The 20,091-nt window shown below is 42.5% G+C and overlaps 1 protein-coding gene across 1 annotated transcript; it reads left to right on the top strand.

The window, feature by feature from the left end:
* Window positions 1-1,344: 1,344 nt before the first annotated feature.
* Window positions 1,345-19,590, top strand: RBP5 (retinol binding protein 5). The gene is made up of 4 exons (XM_060762587.2): window positions 1,345-1,582; window positions 6,446-6,624; window positions 14,730-14,831; window positions 19,388-19,590. Exons 1-4 carry the CDS (start codon window positions 1,510-1,512, stop codon window positions 19,439-19,441), a joined length of 408 nt encoding a protein of 135 aa, XP_060618570.2. The 5' UTR covers window positions 1,345-1,509; the 3' UTR covers window positions 19,442-19,590.
* The last annotated feature ends 501 nt before the right edge of the window (window positions 19,591-20,091 follow it).

Genomic DNA, 20,091 nt, shown 5'->3' with positions numbered 1-20,091 from the left:
GGCAGGGGTCTCCATGTTCGGTGACACAGTGGTCTCTAGTCAAAGTGGTCCCTGGTCCAGTGGTTCCTAGTCAAGTGGTCCCTGGTCTAAGTGGTCCCTGGTCTACGTGGTCCAGTGGTCCCTGGTCTACGTGGTTCCTGGTCTAAGTGGTTTAAGTGGTCCCTGGTCTAAGTGGTCCCTAGTCCAATGGTCCTTAGTCAAAGTGGTCCCTGGTCAAAGTGGTCCCTAGTCAAAGTGGTTCCTGGTCTAAGTGGTTCCTGGTCTAAGTGGTCCCTGGTCGAAGTGGTCAAAGTGGTCCTTGGTCCAGTGGTTCCTGGTCCAGTGGTTCCTGGTCCAGTGGTCCCTAGTCAAGTGATCCTTGGTCAAAGTTATCCCTGCTCAAAGTGATCCCTGGTCAAATGGTCCCTGGTCAAGTGGTCCCTGGTCAAATGGTCCCTGGTCAAAGTGGTCCCTGGTCAAGTGATCCCTGGCAGAGGTGACCCTAGGTAATTTTCAATGGTAAGCAAGCAATATTTTGGTGCCCCCACCCCCACAACCTTTCACTGATATATATTTTCTGTTCCTCATGGGAGTTCTGTGTGCCATATTTGGTTCAATTCCATCATTGGTGAAGTTTATTTATTTATTTATTTATTTGCTTTATTTTTTATACCGCATTTTTCAGCCTAAATCGGCGACTCAATGCGGTTTACAATACAATTTATATTATAGTTCAGAATGCTCTTTGATTGTTGGTGAACTATACATCCCAGTAAGTACAACTCGCATATGTCAAGGTCTATTTTCCCCCAAGAGCGCCTTAAGAACACCCCTGGGCAACATCAAATGCTTACTTTGCGTAATGGGTTGAGCCGCCCCTGATCCCTGGTCAAAGTGGTCCCTGGTCACAGTGGTCCCTGGCTGAAAAAAGGTTGAGAATCACTGGTATAAATGTTAAACAATAAAGGAGCAAGCACACTCCCTTGAGTGATGGGGATCATCTGGGGACCCAAATTAAGTAAAACCTAAAAAGCATGGACCGCTATGTGAAAAGATTGTTTTTTACCCCCTGTATCCACGGATTCTCCATGTATGGATTCAAGGGCAACTCGAAAGCTGGAGTGGCCCTTGATGAGGATGCGGTTGACCTTTGGGGTTTGAGCTTGAGCCCATGGCAGCCTTTGGAAACACTGGGTGGCCTCTTCTTGCTCCCCAGCAGTTCCCTGGGCCATTTCTCTCGGGGCAAAGGCTGCTCTCCGCCTTCGAAGGGCCTTCCTCCCCCCCCCCTCCTCCTCTCCTCCTCCTCCTCCTCCTCCTCCTCCTCCATGGGGCCGGAACTGGGGGACTCTTACGGCGGAGGGGCGCCGCCTATAAAAGCCAAGGAAGCAGGCAGGAAGCAGCCCGCCGGGTGCAGTCTTTCTCTCGCTCTCTTTCCCGACTTGTGCCGCAGCTCTGCCAAGTGCCCATTCCCCTCTCTTCCTCCTCCTCCCTCTCCATCTCCTCCGGGTCCTTGGCTTCTCCGGCGCCCCGATGCCTCCCAACCTCACGGGCTACTACCGCTTCGTCTCCCAGGACAACATGGAGAACTACCTCCGCGTCTTAGGTGAGCACAGCCGCTCCCCTCGGGTTTGGGATTCCACCAAGACATACGGGAACCAATCAAGGCTGCCTTGGGGCATGTGCAGAGGGCGTGCTCAGCACCCCGACTGAGCTGCTGTTACTATTATGATTAGCTTAGGTACCCGGCGATGGCCACGTTAGAGATTTGGTAAGGAGAAGCATCTGCATTGTTAGGTTTTGGATCTTAAGGATGGACTCATTGGGAAATGTTATCAGGATGTGGGTAAACTACAACTCCCAACATTCTGGATCAACACCCCCCCTCCCCAAATTCCAGAGATTGAAATGTGGATTCATAGAGTTGGAAGAGACCTCATGGGCCATCCAGTCCAACCTCCTGCCAAGAAGTAAGAAATTTGCATTAAAAGCACTCCCGACAGATGGCCATCCAGGCTATGTTTAAAAGCCTCCAAAGAAAGAGCCTCCACCACACTCCGGGGCAGAGAGTTCCCCTGCTGAACAGCTCTCACAGTCAGGAAGTTCCTCCTAATGTTCAAATGGAATCTTCTTTCTTGTAGTTTGAAGCCATTGTTCCCCGCCCTAGTCTCCAGGGCAGCAGAAAACAAGCCTCCTCCCTCCTCCCTATGACTTCCTCTCACATATTTATACATGGCTATCATGTCTCCTCTCAGCCTTCTCTTTTTCAGGCTAAATAAGCCCAGCTCTTTAAGCCGCTCCTCATAGGGCTTGTGGAGGGATGGGTGCTTGCTTTGCAGTTTGTAAGGGCGGGTCAAAATGTTTTGCCTCCTGTGTCGTAAAAACGTTATGAATGAATCTCTCACAGCAGAAGTTACTCCAGATCATAGCCTGAACTGTCCTCTAAACAAAACTACCGTTCAACATAGTCACCATCCACTTGGACATATTGGCACCATCGTTTAACCCAGGCATCGAAATCATTTTGGAAAAAATGCAGGGTTTTGCTTCATGATCCATGATTTTAAAGCTGTTTTAACATCATTCAAGTCATTGAATCTGGAACCACAGTAGGTTGTCTTTCAGAGGTCCAAACTTGTCAAAGTCAGAAGGGGCCAAATTATAGCCATTCTTCAAGCAATTATGGATTTGGGTCGCTGTGAGTTTTCCAGGCTATATGGCCATGTTCCAGAAGCATTCTTTCCTGACATTTTGCTCACATCTATGGCAGGCATCCTCAGAGGTTTGTGAGGGCTGTTGGAAATTAGGCAAGTGAGGTTTATATATCAGTGGAATAATGTCCAGGGTGGGAGAAAGAACTCTTGTGTGTTGAAGGCAAGTGTGAATGTTGCAATTGACTACCTTGAATGGCCTTGCAGCTTCAAAGCCTGACTGATTCCTACTTGGGGAAATCCTTTGTTGGGAGGTGTTAGCTGGCCCTGATTGTTCATTGTCTGGAATTCCCCTGTCTTCTGAGTGTTGTTCTTTACTTACTGTCCTGATTTTACAGATTTTTTTAATACTGGTAACCAGATTTTGTTCATTTTCATGGTTTCCTCCTTTCTGTTGAAATTGTCCACATGCTTGTGGATTTCAGTGGCTTCTCTGTGTAGTCTGACATGGTGGTTGTTAGAGTGGTCCAGCATTTCTGCATCTCAGATAATATGCTGTGTCCAGGTTGGTCCATCAGGTGCTCTGCTATGGCTGACTTCTCTGGTTGAAGTAGTCTGCCGTGCCTTTGATGTTCCTTGCTTCATGTTTGGGCAATGCTGCTTTTGGTAGTCCCTATGTAAATGTGTCCACAGTTGCAATGTATATGGTAGACTGCTGCAGCGGTGAGAGGACCCCTCTTGTCCTTTGCTGATTATGGATTTCCTTCTCAGTGCACAACCTTCTTTTGCCAGAAATTAAATGACAACTCTTTTAGCTTCAGATTCATGGTTCTCATCAGTCAATCTGGAAAAAGAAAAGACTATCAGTAGAGTAAGCTTACCGCTATCCTATCCTGCATAGATAATCCAGTAGCTCTGAAAGAAAGAAAAGTTAGAGCAGTGGAGGCATTACTTTTTGACCCACCCACATACATATGTAATTGTGATCTAGGATGGCATTTAATTTCATTGTATGCTTAAGTGGCCGAGGGGGAAAAGGATGGGGTGTTAGGAATTCTGGGAGTTCATGTCCAAAACACCTCGAGGGCCCAAGTTGGCCCATGCCTGGGTTAGGCTCTTAACTAGTCTGTTGTTTCCTACCCGTAAAAGAAAACTGGATCACAAAACTTTTATAACTGGCAGAAATGGACAAGTCGTCTTGCTTGATTAAGGCAATGTCAACTGATACCTTTTTGAAAAGAATGGGAACCATTGATACAATTCATAAAGACAAAAAAGGGAAAGCTTAAGACTCTGGCAGGTTTTGAAGATTAAAAAATAAGATAATAAAGTAGAATGAAGAAGCTGTCTAAAATGATTGACGGGAATATAACCATTTTACTTTCATTCTGATTGTTATTGTTTTTCAATGGGAGGGTTTAAATGGATGCATATAGCGATACAAATCAGAGGAGGGGAATAATTAACTTTAAATACACTAGCTTTGGTACGCGGTGTTGCCCGGGTTTTTTTGAAAAAGTCAATTTTGTTAATTGTACAAAATGCATAAGGTTGGACCCATTAGGGACTTGTGGGTGAACTACAACTCACATAATGCCACGTTAACCCTGGAAAACTTCATCAGTACTTAAAGTTTCTTCTGTTGGGCAAGTTTGCTCTAGATGCATCATTGGTGGGGTTCAGTGTGCTCTCTAGCTGCAGGGTAAACTTCAACTCCCGCTATGGTGAGTCAAGTTGAATTAGTCTTGGGTGTTCTGTGTGCCAAGTTTGGTCCAGGTCCCTCATCGGTGGAGGTTACAGTTTCTCTGGTTGTGAGTGAACTACAAATCCCAGAAAGGAAGGTTAGTCCCCCCCCCCCCAAAATACACCTCCAGTAATCCAATTTTGGCATATCAGGTATGCGTGCCAAGTTTGGTCCAGATCCATCAGTGTTTGGGTTGACAGTGATCACTGGATATAGGTACAGCTCCCCCAAAAGACATCCATTATTTTTTGCTGGTTATGGGGGCTCTATGTGCCAAGTTTGGTCCAATTCCATCTTTGGTGGACTTCAGAATGTTCCTTGTTTGCAGGTGAACTATAAATCCCAGTACCTACAACTCCAAAATGCCCAGGCCAATTCCCCTCAAAACCCACCAGTATTCAAATTTGGGCATATTAGGCATGCATGCCAAGTTTGGTCCAGATCCTTGGTTGTTTGTGTTCATAGTGCACCCTGGATATAGGTGAACTATAACTCCTATAAATCCCTCCAAAGACCTCCAGTGTTTTTTGGGGGGGGGGGGGTTTGGTCATGGAGGTTCTGTGTGCCAAGTTAGTTTCAGGTCCATTGTTGGTGGAGTTCAGAGTGCTCTTGGATTGCAGGTGAACTATGCATCCCAGTACTCATGGTGAATTCTACCCAAACTTCTCTAGTATATTCCGTTGCTGTGTGCCATAGAAAGGAATAGAAAAGAGTTAAGGGAGAGGCAGTGGGTGGGCTCATGCAAATCCCACACTAGTGGAGAGAGTCAGAAATACTGGGATGTCTGTGGTAGAGGCATAAAATTTAGGATGGAAATGTCTCTGTATGAAAGCCTTCACTTAGTGGGCAGTATGGTGTTTGTGGAGGACATTGACATGGCTCTTGTATATGTTTACAGTGCTCGCAGTAACCTGCAATGTCATCGGAGGGAGGGCCATTGGTGTCTCCTGAGTAGTGGGAGCTATAGCTGTTTGTTGAGGCAGGCACCTGTCTGTGTAAGTGGACATCCAGCCATACACACATCCATATTTTCACTTTTGTTATGTGTGCAGATAGATGGATTGTATAATCATAGAATCATAGACTCATAGAGTTGGAAGAGACCTCATGGGCCATCCAGTCCAACTCCCTGCCAAGAAACAGGAAAATTGCATTCAAAGCACCCCCGACAGATGGTCATCCAGCCTCTGTTTAAAAGCCTCCAAAGAAGGAGCCTCTACCACACTCTGGTGCAGAGAGTTCCACTGCTGAACAGCTCTCACAGTCAGGAAGTTCTTCCTAATGTTCAGATGGAATCTCCTTTCTTGTAGTTTGAAGCCATTGTTCCACATCCTACTCTCCAGGGCAGCCGAAAACAAGCTTGCTCCCTACTCCCTATGACTTCCTCTCACGTATTTATACATGGCTATCATGTCTCCTCTCAGCCTTCTCTTCTTCAGGCTAAACATGCCCAGCTCTTTAAGCTGCTCCTCATAGGGCTTGTTCTCCATAATAAATAATATTTATGTTGCATATATATAACAATGCAATCTCCTAAGGCAAGTTGGCGAGTAAAATACATATTTATTGAAACTAATGTCTTTTAAGTACACAGTTGTCATGTGCCCCAGAGGCCCGCAGGATTGAAGACTGACAGGTTGTTGGTTCAAATCTGGGGAGAGTGCCAATGAGCTCCCTCTGTCAGCTCCAGCTCCCCATGCGGGGACATGAGAGAAGCCTCCAACAAGGATGATAAGACATCAAAACATGCAGGCATCCCCTGGGTAATGTTCTTGCAGACGGCCAATTCTCTCACACCAAAAGGTACTTGCAGTTTCTGAAGTCACCCCTGACACGGAAAAAAAAAGCTGTCATGTCTAAACTGCCTTGAACAGGAGTGAAGGAAGCAAGATAAATGTTTGCAGTTAACTGTATTTTTGTTTCAGGTGGCCCTTCCTTCCTTCCTTTCCGGGGTCAATGGTGGGGTAAGAGAGAAATGGAAGAGAATCAATGGGATTGTTTAGTGCATGTGAAATATTACTGCATGTGCTCCCTTCTTATCTGTCCTACTTACCTCTTGTGTCATCCTGTTTAGACATCAATGTTGCTCTAAGGAAACTGGTTTGTCTTCTGAAGCCAGACAAAGAGATCATCCACAATGGAGACCACATGACTATCCGCACATTAACTTCGCTTCGGAACTATATCATGGACTTTGACCTGGGGGTTGAGTTTGAAGAAGACTTGGGCCCCGTAGACGGACGCAAGTGCCAGGTAAGAGACGGAAAAAAGCAGTGCCTCTGGGGTCACGGGATCAAGTCTGGTCTGTGCTAGAATGACGTCTAGAGCTCTGTTGCCAAATTTGTTTCAGATGACAAGTTCTTGGCCATGCGATGCGCTGGCTCAGCGGAGCTCAAAGCCTGGCTTGTGGTTCTACCTGACCTGCAGAAAGAAGGCCATTCACATGTTATGAAAAAAGTTCTCATTTGTGCAAAGACAAAAGAACAAGTCCGATGAGTGGTCTATTCACTTGACTAGGGGGTTGTAGAAATGCTATTGATGGCCCCTAATGTGCTGCAATGCAAGAACACTGCTCCTGTCTCTTCTCCCGTGTCCCCTCACTCACTCAGTGAGATAACCTGGATGCAAATGATGGCTTTTTTGTTGTGCAGAGTAGCCTTCAGGTTAGGTGAGGACTTCCCAACATGTGGGCCACCAAAATTCTGCATTGCCAAACACTTTATGACACACTAGCCATTCCCTGCCATGCATTGCTGTGGTCCAGTCTGTGTATATGTGCTTTGTGTGTATATTATGTGTATATTATGTATATGTGTATATATGTGTGTGTGTATTTGTGTATATGTGTGTTTGTGTGTGCATATATGTATGTGTGTGTGTGTATGTGTGTGCTTGTGTATATGCATATATATGTGTGTGTATATGTATGTGTGGCACAGTGGGTTAAAGTACTGAGCTGCTGAGCTTGTTGACCGAAAGGTCACAGGTTCGATTCCGGGGAGCAGCGTGAGCTTCCCCTGTCAGCCCTAGCTTCTGCCAACCTAGCAGTTCGAAAACATGAAAATGTGAGTAGATCAATAGGTACTGCTCCAGCAGGAAGGTAAGGGTGCTCCATGCAGTCATGCCAGCCACATGACCTTGGAGGCTCTTCGGCTTAGAAATGGAGATGAGCACCACCCCCCAGAGTCAGACATTACTAGGCTTAATGTCAGGGGACAACCTTTACCTTATCTGTATATAGGTGTATGTGTATGTGTGTATATGTGTATATTTTTGTGTGCTTGTACGTATATATATATGTGTGACTGTATGTATGCGTGCATGTGTATATGTATATTTCTATGTTTATATGTGTATATTGTGTATATGTGTGTGCTCATGTATATGCATATATGTGTGTTTATATGTGTATGTATGTGTATATGTATATAGGTGTATATGTATGTGTGCGTATATTTGTATATTTGTGTGTGCTTGCGTATATATGTGTGTGTGTCTGTATGTGTGGATGTGTGTATATATATATATGAATGTATGTATATATGGTTTATTTGGGGAGATTTTAAAGTCCGTTCTCCTGGTATTTTTGTATGTTTTAGGGGTGATGGTCACTCATTGGCCTAATAGGTTTATTGTGTCCAAATTTGGCATCAATTTGCCCAGTAGTTTTTGAGTTATGTTAATCCCACAAATGAACATTACATTTTTATTTATGTAGATATATGTCAAGCTCAAGGCCCATGGGGTAAATCTCCAGACACTGGACTACAACTCCTGTATTCCACACTATTAGACATCATGACTGTTGTGCTACAGCAGGCATGGGCAAACTTGGGCCTCAAGGTGTTTTGGACTTCAACTCCCACCATTCCTAACAACCCCAGGCCCCTTCCTTTTCCCTTCCTTTCCCCTTTTTAGGAATGGTGGGAGTTGGAGTCCAAAACACCTGGAGGGCCCAAGTTTGCCCATGCCTGTGATACAATAATATCTGGAAGAGTGCATTTGCTTAGTTAGGATAGTGGGGTTTCCATTTAGACACAAGACTTGTAAACATGATGTCCAACTTTAAAATGTCCTTTAGCTTTTCCCCAACCTTAGAGCCACAAGCGCTGTGGAGTTGCAATTCCCATTATCCCCATTCCACATGACGGATAAATGTGACGAGAGTTGGCATTCAATCACATCTGGGGAGCCAAACAAATAAGTGCTGACCGCTATGTAAAAAACAATAATAGTTAGCCCTCTGTATCCATGGATATATCCATGGGATGTAAACAAACCCTGTCCCTGCATAAAGGGTAGGCTGGGGTTACTTTCTTTCTAAATGCCAGTGATTGACAGCAGCTTCTTTTTGCTAATGAAGCCTGGATGCAGGATAAGTACCCCTCCTTTGGCTAGGCACAGCTTTCAGCAAAGGTTCTTGAGATGAAGATGCCTGGCAGAAGAAGGTAGAGTGTTACATAAGAATAATTCAGGAACAAAGAACATCTTGAATATTCAGAGTAATTGGACTTCGTTATCTTGGTCGTCCTTAACCAAGGGGTTGATTGGAAGGGAGGCTCAAAACATCTTGCCATTGCTTTAAAATAGGGGTAGGAATGCTGTGGTCTATTATTATTACACTGTATTATTATTATTATTATTATTATTATTATTATTATTATTATTATTATTTGAAACACAACAAGATGAGTCCACAGCAGACAAGATCACTCTGCTGGCTGTTGTATTGGATAACACGTTGGGCACTTCCCAAGTGTCTAGGACTGTGTGATGTATTGGCGAATAATGTATGCAGATCCAAGTAAGCTTGCAGCTTGCAGATGGTAATTTTGTCAGAGCCAATTGTGTTTAAGTGCAGGCCAAGGACTTTAGGCACTGCATCCAGTGTGCCAATCACCACTGGGACCACTTTTACTGGTTTGTGCCAGAGTTGTTGTTGTTGTTGTTGTTGTTGTTGTTATTGTTATTGTTATTCCCCTTCAGGGGAGATACAGTGTGGTATACATAAAATAATAATATTAATTTTATTTATACCCCACATTTCCCCCTGAGGGGACTCAAGGCGGCTAGCAACCGCACTCTTTTAAAACTATATATATATATATATATATATATATATATATTAAAAGAAACACTTTAAATAGTATTGTGTACCTGGTTACAAAAACAGTTAAAATATAATAAATACAATTAAAATACATTTTAAACACATAATCCCCCTCCCAAAATCCCACTCACAACCTCCCTAGCAGCGTGCCTTAAAGGGTAAAGGTTTCCCCTTGACATTAAGACTAATCTTGTCCAACTCTGGGGGGTGGTACTTATCTCCATTTCTAAGCCGAAGAGCCGGTGTTGTCCATAGATGCCTCCAAGGTCATGTGGCCAGCATGACTGCATGGAGCACCATTACCTTCTTGCCAGAGTGATACCTATTGTTCTACTCACATTTGCATGTTTTTGAACTGCTAGGATGGCAGAAGCTGGGGCTAACAGTGAAAGCGCACCCCCATCTCTGGATCTGAACTACCAGCCTTTCTATCAGCAAGTTCAGCAGCTCAGCAGTTTAACCTGCTGTGCTACCGGGGGCTCTTCTCCTTCTCCAAATCGCTGCTGGTAGAGAAAGGTCTTATAATTGTTTAGTAGACAATTTCTACTAGAAAAGATGGAAACTCTAGTTCAACCAAATTTGGAGACCACATCCCTAATTTAGGACAAGGACAGTGAGCCCAGTTCCCCTTAGGTATTCTTCAGTACCAGCTTGAAAATCTCAAGACTTCTGGCCAAGTTGATCAATGCTTATATGAGTTAGCAACTAAAACATTTGGAGAGCATCAAGTTGTTTGCCACTACTTTGAAGCACCATGAGCATCATGATTTTACCATCTAAATTGCACATGTAGTAGTTTTAACTCCAGTTTAAATCTAGGAGCCATGGTGGTGCAATAGGTTAAGCTCATGTGTTGGCTGAACTGCTGACGTGAAGGTCGGCAGTTTGAATCCGTGAGATGGGATGAGCTCCCCTCTGTCAGCTCCAGCCTTCCATGCGGGGATGTGAGAGAAGCCTCCCACAGGATGATAAAACATCTGGGCATCCCTTGGGCAACGTCCATCAGATGGCCAATTCTATCACATCAGAAGCAACTTGCAGTATCTCAAGTCACTTCTGACACGATAAAAAAAAAGTTTGAGTCTGGACCACAGGAGGGAAATGTTAACACTCTTCCCAGGGTCTTGGGCTGGTTACACTTGCATCTTGCACTTACTCCAAAGCCAAATGAGCAAACGTTTAGTTGTCAGTTGATGTCTATTCTATTCCATTCATCAAATTTCATGGATGAGAAGGAATTTGATACAGCGCTCCTGTCAATCCTATGGCTCATCTATTTTCACCGTTCAAAGCTAGCTTCAAACTGTGGATTTGTGTGTGTGTGTGTGTCAGGAACGACTTGAGAAACCTTGTGGGAGGCTTCTCTCATGTCCCCGCATGGGGAGCTGGAGCTGACAGAAGGAGCTCATTCGCACCTTCCCTGGATTTGAACCTCTGATCTGTTGGTCTTCAGTCCTGCCGCCACAAGGGTTTAACTCATTGCACCACCAGGGCTCCTTTCAAATTGTGGGGGCTAGATAGTACATATCAACAAAGTATGCTGCAGGAAAGGGCATCAATCAAGTTTTGGATATTGCAGATTCAGGAAGCAATTCAAGGCAGCCTTTCATAGCTAGTGTAATCACCTTCCTCAAACCTGTTCCTGGAATAGTATTCTAATAATCTGCACAGCAAAACCGTTTTCTACCAAACCAACCTCAATGTCCAGTGTAGAAGAGGCCCTAGTATCATGGAAATGACAGAACAATCAGCCAGAGAGCCAAGCCAATCCTTGCTTATCAGGCTTGATCGGTTTGCTGGTGTGAACTACCTAATCACCCCGACTTGTCACCGGATCAGGAAAACCAGGGAGTTGTTAGCTGTATTATCCAAATGAGGACACAGTTGGCATACTAATTGTTTCTTAGAGAGAAAACAGCATCATCATTTGGATAACACGGCAATCCTGCTACAAGTGGAAGTGACTGTACAATGTATACCAGCAATCCATTCATCTATATAAATAAAAATGTAATGTTCATTTGTGGGATTAATATAACTCAAAAACTACTGGTCGAATTGACAGCAATTTTGGACACAATATACCTGTCGGGCCAACGAGTGCCCATCACTCATAAAAACACCGAAAAAGACAGCAGAAGGGACTTTAAAAGCCAAAAAACCCCAAAAATGCATTACAACACAGGGATGGTTCATCTATATAAATAAAAATGTAATGTTTGGTTGTGGAATTAACATAACTCAAAAACTACTGGTTGAATTGACACAAAATTTGGACACAATACACCTATCAGGCCAACAAGCGACCATCACTCATAAAAACACCGAAAAACACAGCGGAAGAGATGTAAAAAGCCAAAACACAAAAAATACATTACAACACGGGGACGGTTAGTCTATATAAATAAAAATGTAATGTTCGTTTGTGGGATTAACATAACTCAAAAACCAGTGGATGAATTGACACAATACACCTATCAGGCCAACAAGCGACTATCACTCTGAAAAACACTGAAAAACACAGCGAAAGAGATGTAAAAAGCCAAAAACCAAAAAAATATATTACAACATGGGGACGGCTAGTCTATATAAATAAAATGTAATATTTGTTTGTGGAAGTAACATAACTCAAAAACCACTGGATGAATTGACACCAAATTTGGACACAATACACCTTTCAGGCCAACAAGTGACCATCGCTCATAAAAACACTGAAAAACACAGCAGAAGTTATTTAAAAAGCCAAATAATAAAAAATACATTACAATGTATGCACAAAACCATATATATACACATATACACAAATATATATACACACAAAACACATAAACACAGACTGAGCCACAGCAATGCATGGCAGGGGATGGCTAGTATTTGATAAACCTGGGTTTGCAGGGATTCCTGGCTGACTGTGCAATTGTGTGAATGTTGCCAGTAGGTCAGTTCCTTCAGTTTTATGAGCATTCTCTACATCATTTTCTAGGTCCTTTCCTTTGTATGAATGCAGCCATTTTCTAAGCTCAAGCAGGCAGACCTCTTCATGGAGACAATTTTCAGCAGCTTACATACATTCTGACCAATAATGAGAGAGGAGTCATTTCTTTGTTTTTGTTTGGGGATGTTTTGGAATTTCAAGTGGATCCTTGAGCCATTTTACAAACAAAAGGCACATGAGCCAAGTCTCACCTCTACTATATTTCATATCCTGTTCCAGTTCATTAAAAAAAGCCAAAAGCACCTCTGGGACGCCTGAAATAGCATTTATAACATTGTTCTGAAATTGCTCCAGCTCAGGCCATAAAAGCTAGATGCCGGAGCCATATAAAAGCTGTGGGTAAAATGTTATTTCTAAAATTCTAAAAATGGGAATGACTTACTGTTCCCAGTAGGATTTTCACAATTTCAAGACACATGAAAACATGCTCTAGTGTTATCTGTTCAATACTAATGGCTTTTCTGGATATTGTGAAGATTGAGTCAGAATGCTGAACACTTAGAATGGTTCTGAGTGTTCAGACAATCCTTTGAATGCTTACGTTATCTTGTAGCCTTTATAACAAGGTGAGAATTGTGTGGCCTTCAAGGTGTTATTGAACTCCAAACCACCCAACCTTGGCCAGCATAGCCAGTGATCCAAAATGTTGGGAGTTGCAGTCCAAAACATCTGTAGAGTCACCTAGTTCCCAGCCCTACCTGACCAGGCAAGGGAATAATAATAATAATAATAATAATAATAATAATAATAATAATAATTGATCGTGTTAAGAAACAAAGTATGGATTGTCAATACAATCCCAAGTGACAGCAGGATTGAAGAGAATTAACTGGAAAAGTTGACACGATATGAGGATTTAAAGATTGAACTGCAAAGACTCTGACACAAGCCAGTCAAGGTAGTCCCAGTGGTGATCGGCACACTGGGTGCAGTGTCTAAAAACCTTGGCCTGCAGTTAAACACAATCGACGCTGACAAAATTACCATCTGCCAGTTGCAGAAGGTCACCTTACTGGGATCTGCACGCATTATACGCGGATCCATCACACAGTCCTAGAGACTTGGGAAGTGTCTGACGTGTGATCCAATACAACAGCCAGCAGAGTGATCTTGTCTGCTGTGGACTCATCTTGTTGTGTTTCTAATAATAATAATAATAATAATAATAATAATAATAATAATAATAAGTATTAGATATGTATTTGTATCATATTTCAGTTCTTGCACTATGTATTTAAATATTTTGTGATGATGTGTTTTAATGTATGTACAATATTTTATGATATGTATTTTATAGTGGTGTGTTTTAACTTCTGTGCTCAGCCTCAAGCCATGAGGAGAGGTGGGTAACAAATACAAAGTTGTTGTTGTTGTTGTTGTTGTTGTTTGATGCACAACAATATTAGTTTACAGCAAACAAGATCACTATACTGGTTTTCATATTTGATCACACATCGGACACTTCCCAAGTATCTAGGACTATGTGATGTATTGGTGAATAATGTGTGCAGTTCTGAGTAGGGTGGCCTTTTGCAGCTGACAGATGATAATTTTGTCAGCGCCAATTGTTTTTAAGTACAGGACAAGGTCTTTAGGCACTGCACCTAGTGTGCCGATCCCCACTGCGACCACCTTGACTGGCTTGTCTTTGCAGTTCTATCTTTAAATCCTCATATTGTGTCAGCTTTTCCAATTGCTTCTCACCAATTCTGCTGTCACCTCGGATTACAACATCTATTATCCATACTTTGGTTCTCCCCCCCCCCCCCCCCACGATTGTGAGTTCAGGAGTATTGTGCTCCAAAACTCTGTCAGTCTGAATTTGGAAGTCCCAGGATAGTTTGACGTGTTCATTTTGTGTAACTTTTTCAGACTTGTGATCCCACCAGTTTTTTGTCGCAGGTATTTGTGACACATTATTGTTGTTGTTGTTGTTGTTATCATCTCACTTGGCAATTTGCAGAAGAGCTTGAGACAGAATGTATGGCTTACTTAACTATTAAGTTCATGGTAAAAGTGAGTTTCAAAAGCAAGCCCTCCTCTTTCATAGGTTAGTCTTGTAAATGGATATGAAGTCCCTAATAACTGGAGTAAACATACCCTGAAATAAGATGTACTTTAGGTAACTAGTCTTCCGATTATGTGTATGTGCCTCAAAAAATATTTTGCTGCATTAAAAAAATGGTATGTTTCATTTTAGCTAATGCTGTCATTTATCTTTCCTATGACTTCCTCCCCACCCTACATCTTCAGACAATTGTCGCCTGGGAAGGAGATCAACTGGTGTGTGAGCAGAAAGGAGAGAAGCGAAATCGGGGCTGGAGACATTGGCTAGAAGGGGATCAACTTCATCTGGTGAGAAAGGGACTCCAATCTGCTTTCCCCACCACAGAGGAAGCCTTTGAGAGGTGGCTACAGACATTTTCAGAAGCCTTGCCTTGGAAATCCCAAGCGAGGCCCCATGAGTTATGTGTGCCTTCTCTGGAGGCAATGGCCCCTTGACAAAAACATCCTTCCCAAGAGTTCAAAAGTTGACTTGGCTGAGCTCAGCAGGAGCCTCCCATTGTCCTCCTCTCCCTTCTTTGAAATTTGACAACAGATCATGGGGTGCTGTTTAAGGAAGGGTGGAGTGATTAAATCAAAGTGCAAAACCTTTGTGCATGATGTGACTTAAAGTCTTGGTATCATCACTGCTTGCAAACAGTCTCTGTGTGCCTGAATGAGAGGCCACAGCCATGCGTTCAACAGAGGGTGTAAGGAAGGATTAATGTTATCTCCTACCCAGTAGGGATGTGTATATCTTTCCATGCTGTGCTCTGTCTCCCAGCCGCATTCAAAGAGGAGATCTCCGCCATCTGTGTATCTATGGGGCAGCTGTGCTGAATCAGTAGAGTAGAATTCCTGGGAACAGCTCAGTTGGAGAAATGCCTGCAGGCAGAGATGGGAGGCTTATCACACAAGAAAGGGAAGCACGATTCTCCAAGCCTCTGCAGGGAATCAGTGCCAGCCTCACCATACAGCAGATGCTAGGTTGCATAAGAACAAACATTTCATGAAACGAAACCTTGCAACTGTATCTCGAAGAAGCTACAAAACAAGTTTATTTAAAGCCTGAGAGATGCCTTTAAAGCAGTGTTTCTTAAACTAGGGCTTGGGACCCCTGGGGGGGGGGGGGCGCAAGGGGAATTCGGAAGACACACATACACACACATATATATATATACACTAGCCGTCCCCTACCACACGTTGCTGTGACCCAGTCTGTGTATATGTGTTTTGTGTGTGTATATATGTGTTTATGTGTGTCTGTATTTGTGTATATATGTGTGTTTGCATATATGTGTGTGTGTATATATGTGTGTGTATATGTTTGTGTATTTGTGTATTTATATGTGTATATACATATTGTGTATATGTGTGTGCTTGTCTGTATGCATATTTGTTTGTATGTATGTGACTATGTGTGTGCATACATATATGTATATGTGTGTATATATGTATATTTGTGTGTGCATGTGTATATATATGGATGTGCATGCATATTTGTGTGTGGTTGTGCATATATATACGTGTGTGTGTATGAATATTTGTATATGTATATGAGTGTATGTGTATTTGTATATATGGTGTATTTTGGGGGGTTTTAAGTCTATTCCAATGTTTTGTGTGTGTGTGTTTTTAGGACTGATGGCCACTCGTTGGACTGGTAGGTTTATTGTGTCAAAATTTCGTGTCAATTCAACCAGTAGTTTCTGAGTTATGCTTCTCCCACAAATGAACATTACATATATATATATATATATATATATATATATATATATATATATATATATATAATATCTCAGAAAATGTATTTCTGATGCTCTTAGGTTCCCATTGACAGAGAAGGCTGAAGATCTCTTCCCCTGTCCTTCTCTTCCTTTTTGGAAACAGAAGGCGAATCCTCCCATGAAGACCTCCACTGCTGTGATTGGCCAGCCTCTCATCAAAGAGGAGGGCTATTTCTGAGATCCAAGTGGGGAGGGGACAGCAAGCGTGGTTAATGCATGGCAGTGTGGTGCGCATGTGTGGGCAAGGGAGAGTGCGAGACTGGAGAGAGTCCCTTCAAGACATGGGGGTTCTGTGTGGGATGTTGGCCCAATTCTATAGTTGGTGGGGTTCAGAATGCTCTTCGATTGTGGGTGAACTATACATCCCAGCCACTACAACTTCCAAATATCAAGGTCTGTTTTCCCCAAGCTCCACCAGCGTTCACATTGGGGTATGTTGAATATTTGGGCCAAGTTTGGTCCAGATATATCATTCTTTGAGTCCACAGTGCTCTCTGGGGGTAGGTGAACTACAAATCTAAAATTTCAAGTCAGTGCCCACCAAACCCTTCCAGTATTTTCTGTTGGTCTACAGAGTTCTGTGTGCCAAGTTAGGTTCAATTCCATCATTGGTGGAGTTCAGAATGTTCTTTGATTGTAGGTGAACTATAAATCCCAGCAACTACAACTTGGAAGTAACAAAATCAATCCCACTGCCCAACCCCACCAATATTCAAATTTGGGTGTATTGGATATTTGTGCCAAATTTGGTCTGGTGAATAAACAATACATCCTGCATATCAGATATTTACATTACAATTCATAACAGTAGCAAAAATACAGTTATGAAGTCGCAACAAAAATAATTTTATGGTTGGGGGTCACCACAGCATGAGAAACTGTATTAAGAGGTCGTGGCATTAGGAACGATGAGAACCACTGCTTTTAAGACTTCTGCTAAATCGACTGCTATGCAACAATTTATATAAACAGAACCCCTTCACTTTGGAGTACAAATGACAGAGAAGTAACAAAATACATATTCCATTCATTAGTTTCCTAAAACATATTAAGAGAACTGTGACTCTCAGTACAATGCTTACCCCCAAAACATAGATATATATAGAATGACAAACAGTGAATTTTCATTGGATTAGGATTTCCCTCCCCTTGGCTGAGTTAAGTATCTTCAGATGAAAAAAAAAAAAGCTTCAGTTTGATGATATCTTTATTAAGCTGAATAGCAAGTGCTAACATTTGAAGCTCACTGGTCCCTCTATGACAGTGGTTCTCAACCTGTGGCTCCCCAGATGCTTTGACCTCCAACTCCTGGTAAACTGTCTGGAATTTCTGGGAGTTGTAGGCCAGACACCCACAGGTTGAGAACCACTGCTCCTCTATGACAACTTGACTTTAAAAAGCTAGGTAAAGCTTTATAATTTGGCTTCTATTAGTACACTTTTATCTCCAGAACTGACATCATGAGACCTTCCCAGGAAGATCAGTAACCTTTGCCAAAAAGGAGCTTTATAGCTCCTAACTCTAGGAGCCCCAGGCGGTGCAATGGGTTAAACCCTTGTGCCAACGGGACTGCTTACCAAAAGGTTGGCAGTACAAATCCAGGGAGAGGGATGAGCTTCCGCCTTGTCAGCTCCAGCTTCTCATGCGGAGACATGAGAGAAGCCTCCCACAAGGATGGTAAAACATCTGGGCATCCCCTGGGCAACGTCCTTGCAGACGCCAATTCTCTCACACCAGAAGCAACCTGCAGTTTCCTCAGATTGCTCCTGACACACACAAAAAAGCCAACTTGAGAGGATCAGAACACTCTCAAAGTAAAAGGTTGAATAGCTACCATGGAAAACAGTCATTTTTGTGCCCCTCCTTTCTGGGCTTTATTTATATTTATTTATTTATTTACTGTATTTGTATACCGCCTTTCTCAGCCAATTGGCGACTCAAGGCGGTTTCCAACTAATCAGTATACATAAAAACATAATATAGATAAAAACATTAAACAATATGAATCATCACAAAAGCAATAAAAACAACATCGGTGTCTCATCAGCTTTGTTCCTGTCGCACCTACTTTTTGCTGGGAATGAGTTAAATTGACAGCCCAGACTATGGCATGAACACTCTCTCACTGTTTCTTTCATCCTTCAACAAAGAAGAATTGCTTTATTTCATACTGGAAGTGATGCAGTTTTGCTTGCAATAGAATTCCAACAGCCTGAAGTTTACATTCTGTGAGTGTCAATGACCTGAAGGCACCAGATCCCATCCCATCATGTGGATCACATGATCACTTCTCTGAACTTGGTCCTTCCTTAAGTATGTCGTTCTTGTGCTTTTGACAGAACTCTATTTCCACTGCATGCCCAGGGCAAACACAACACTCTGACAGCCTTTAGAAAAAGTTTAAAAACCTGGCTTTTTCGGTGTGCTTTTGGGGACTGAACAGTCAATTTCCATGCCATGTCCCATCCCAAGTCCAACTTTTTTTTCTGATTATCTTCATCTTATCTGTCAGATGAAGATTAATTCTACTGTTATTTATTTTATTTTATTTTATTTATTTAGACGTTTTATATACCGGTCTTCTCACCTCCGAGGAGGGACTCAGGCCGATTCACAACATGTGTTCATATACAGTAATATACAAAACAGCACAATGCATCATCATTATACACAAACCATAGCACTTTCTACCTATCTCACTTATGGTTTTTATCAATTTGTATCCACTTTTAGTCATGGGCCTCATTCTCTTTGTCTAATTCTATTACCATTTTATCATCTGTTTTTATTATGATTTTGTTATTATCATTTTACTATGTTATTATTAAGTATTTTATTTAATGTTATTGTTTTGTTTATATGTATTTTTGCTCTAGTGTAATTCGTTTGGGCTTGGCCTCATGTTAGCCGCCCCGAGTCCCATCTCAGGGAGATGGTGGCCGAGTATAAATAAAGTATATTGTTTACGGAGAACCCCAACACATATGGCAACCACGCCATTCATGGAACGATATGCCTTGTGAGAAATTCTCTTTGAAGCCCAGGAATAACAAGGTCTTGTTTTCTTTTTTCTCTCCATAGCGTATGACAGCAGAGGATGAGGTTTGCATCCAGGTTTTCCAGAAAGTGAAGTGATCCCAAACTCCTCATTTGCCTTCGACCAAACATTAACTTCTGGATGCAGTTGGCATTAGAACTTAAACATAGGACCAAAATCAAGCAAATGCCTTCTCACACGTTGTCTTAACATTTTTCTTTTTGATTAAAATAATATCAATGTCCAATGCCTCTGGGTAAATTACTTCTTGCTAAGTGTTGACTCAGCTGTTTAGTTTTCCTCCTGAGTTTTGAAATATGTAAACCATTCATCTTCCCCCTTCCTTTGTGTTGCCTCTTACGTCAGAATGATACTCATATTCTCATTGTGAAAGACCATGCGGATCCAGAATAGGCCTGTACAGTCACTTATGGGCCCACTGCCAAGACGCTTCTCATGGAAGACAATGCTACTTGACCACGGGTGATAGCCTATGGTGTGCCTTGGCACCTCAGGCTACAGTGAGTACAAGATTGAAGACATTTCCATGCAAAAGGGAAAGGTCTAAGGCAGTGGTTCTCAACCTTTGGTTCCTCAGGTGTTTTGACTTACAACTCCCAGAAATCCCAGCCTGTTTACCAGCTGTTAGGATTTCTGGGAGTTGAAGGCCAAAACAACTGGGGACCCACAAGTGAAGAACCACTGGTCTAAGACTTAACATTCCCCCTTCTACACTCAGGGATAGTTT

This window comes from Anolis sagrei, chromosome 2 (assembly GCF_037176765.1).
Source record: "Anolis sagrei isolate rAnoSag1 chromosome 2, rAnoSag1.mat, whole genome shotgun sequence".
NCBI lineage: Eukaryota > Metazoa > Chordata > Lepidosauria > Squamata > Dactyloidae > Anolis > Anolis sagrei.
This window is presented reverse-complemented; position numbering and strand designations above follow the sequence as displayed.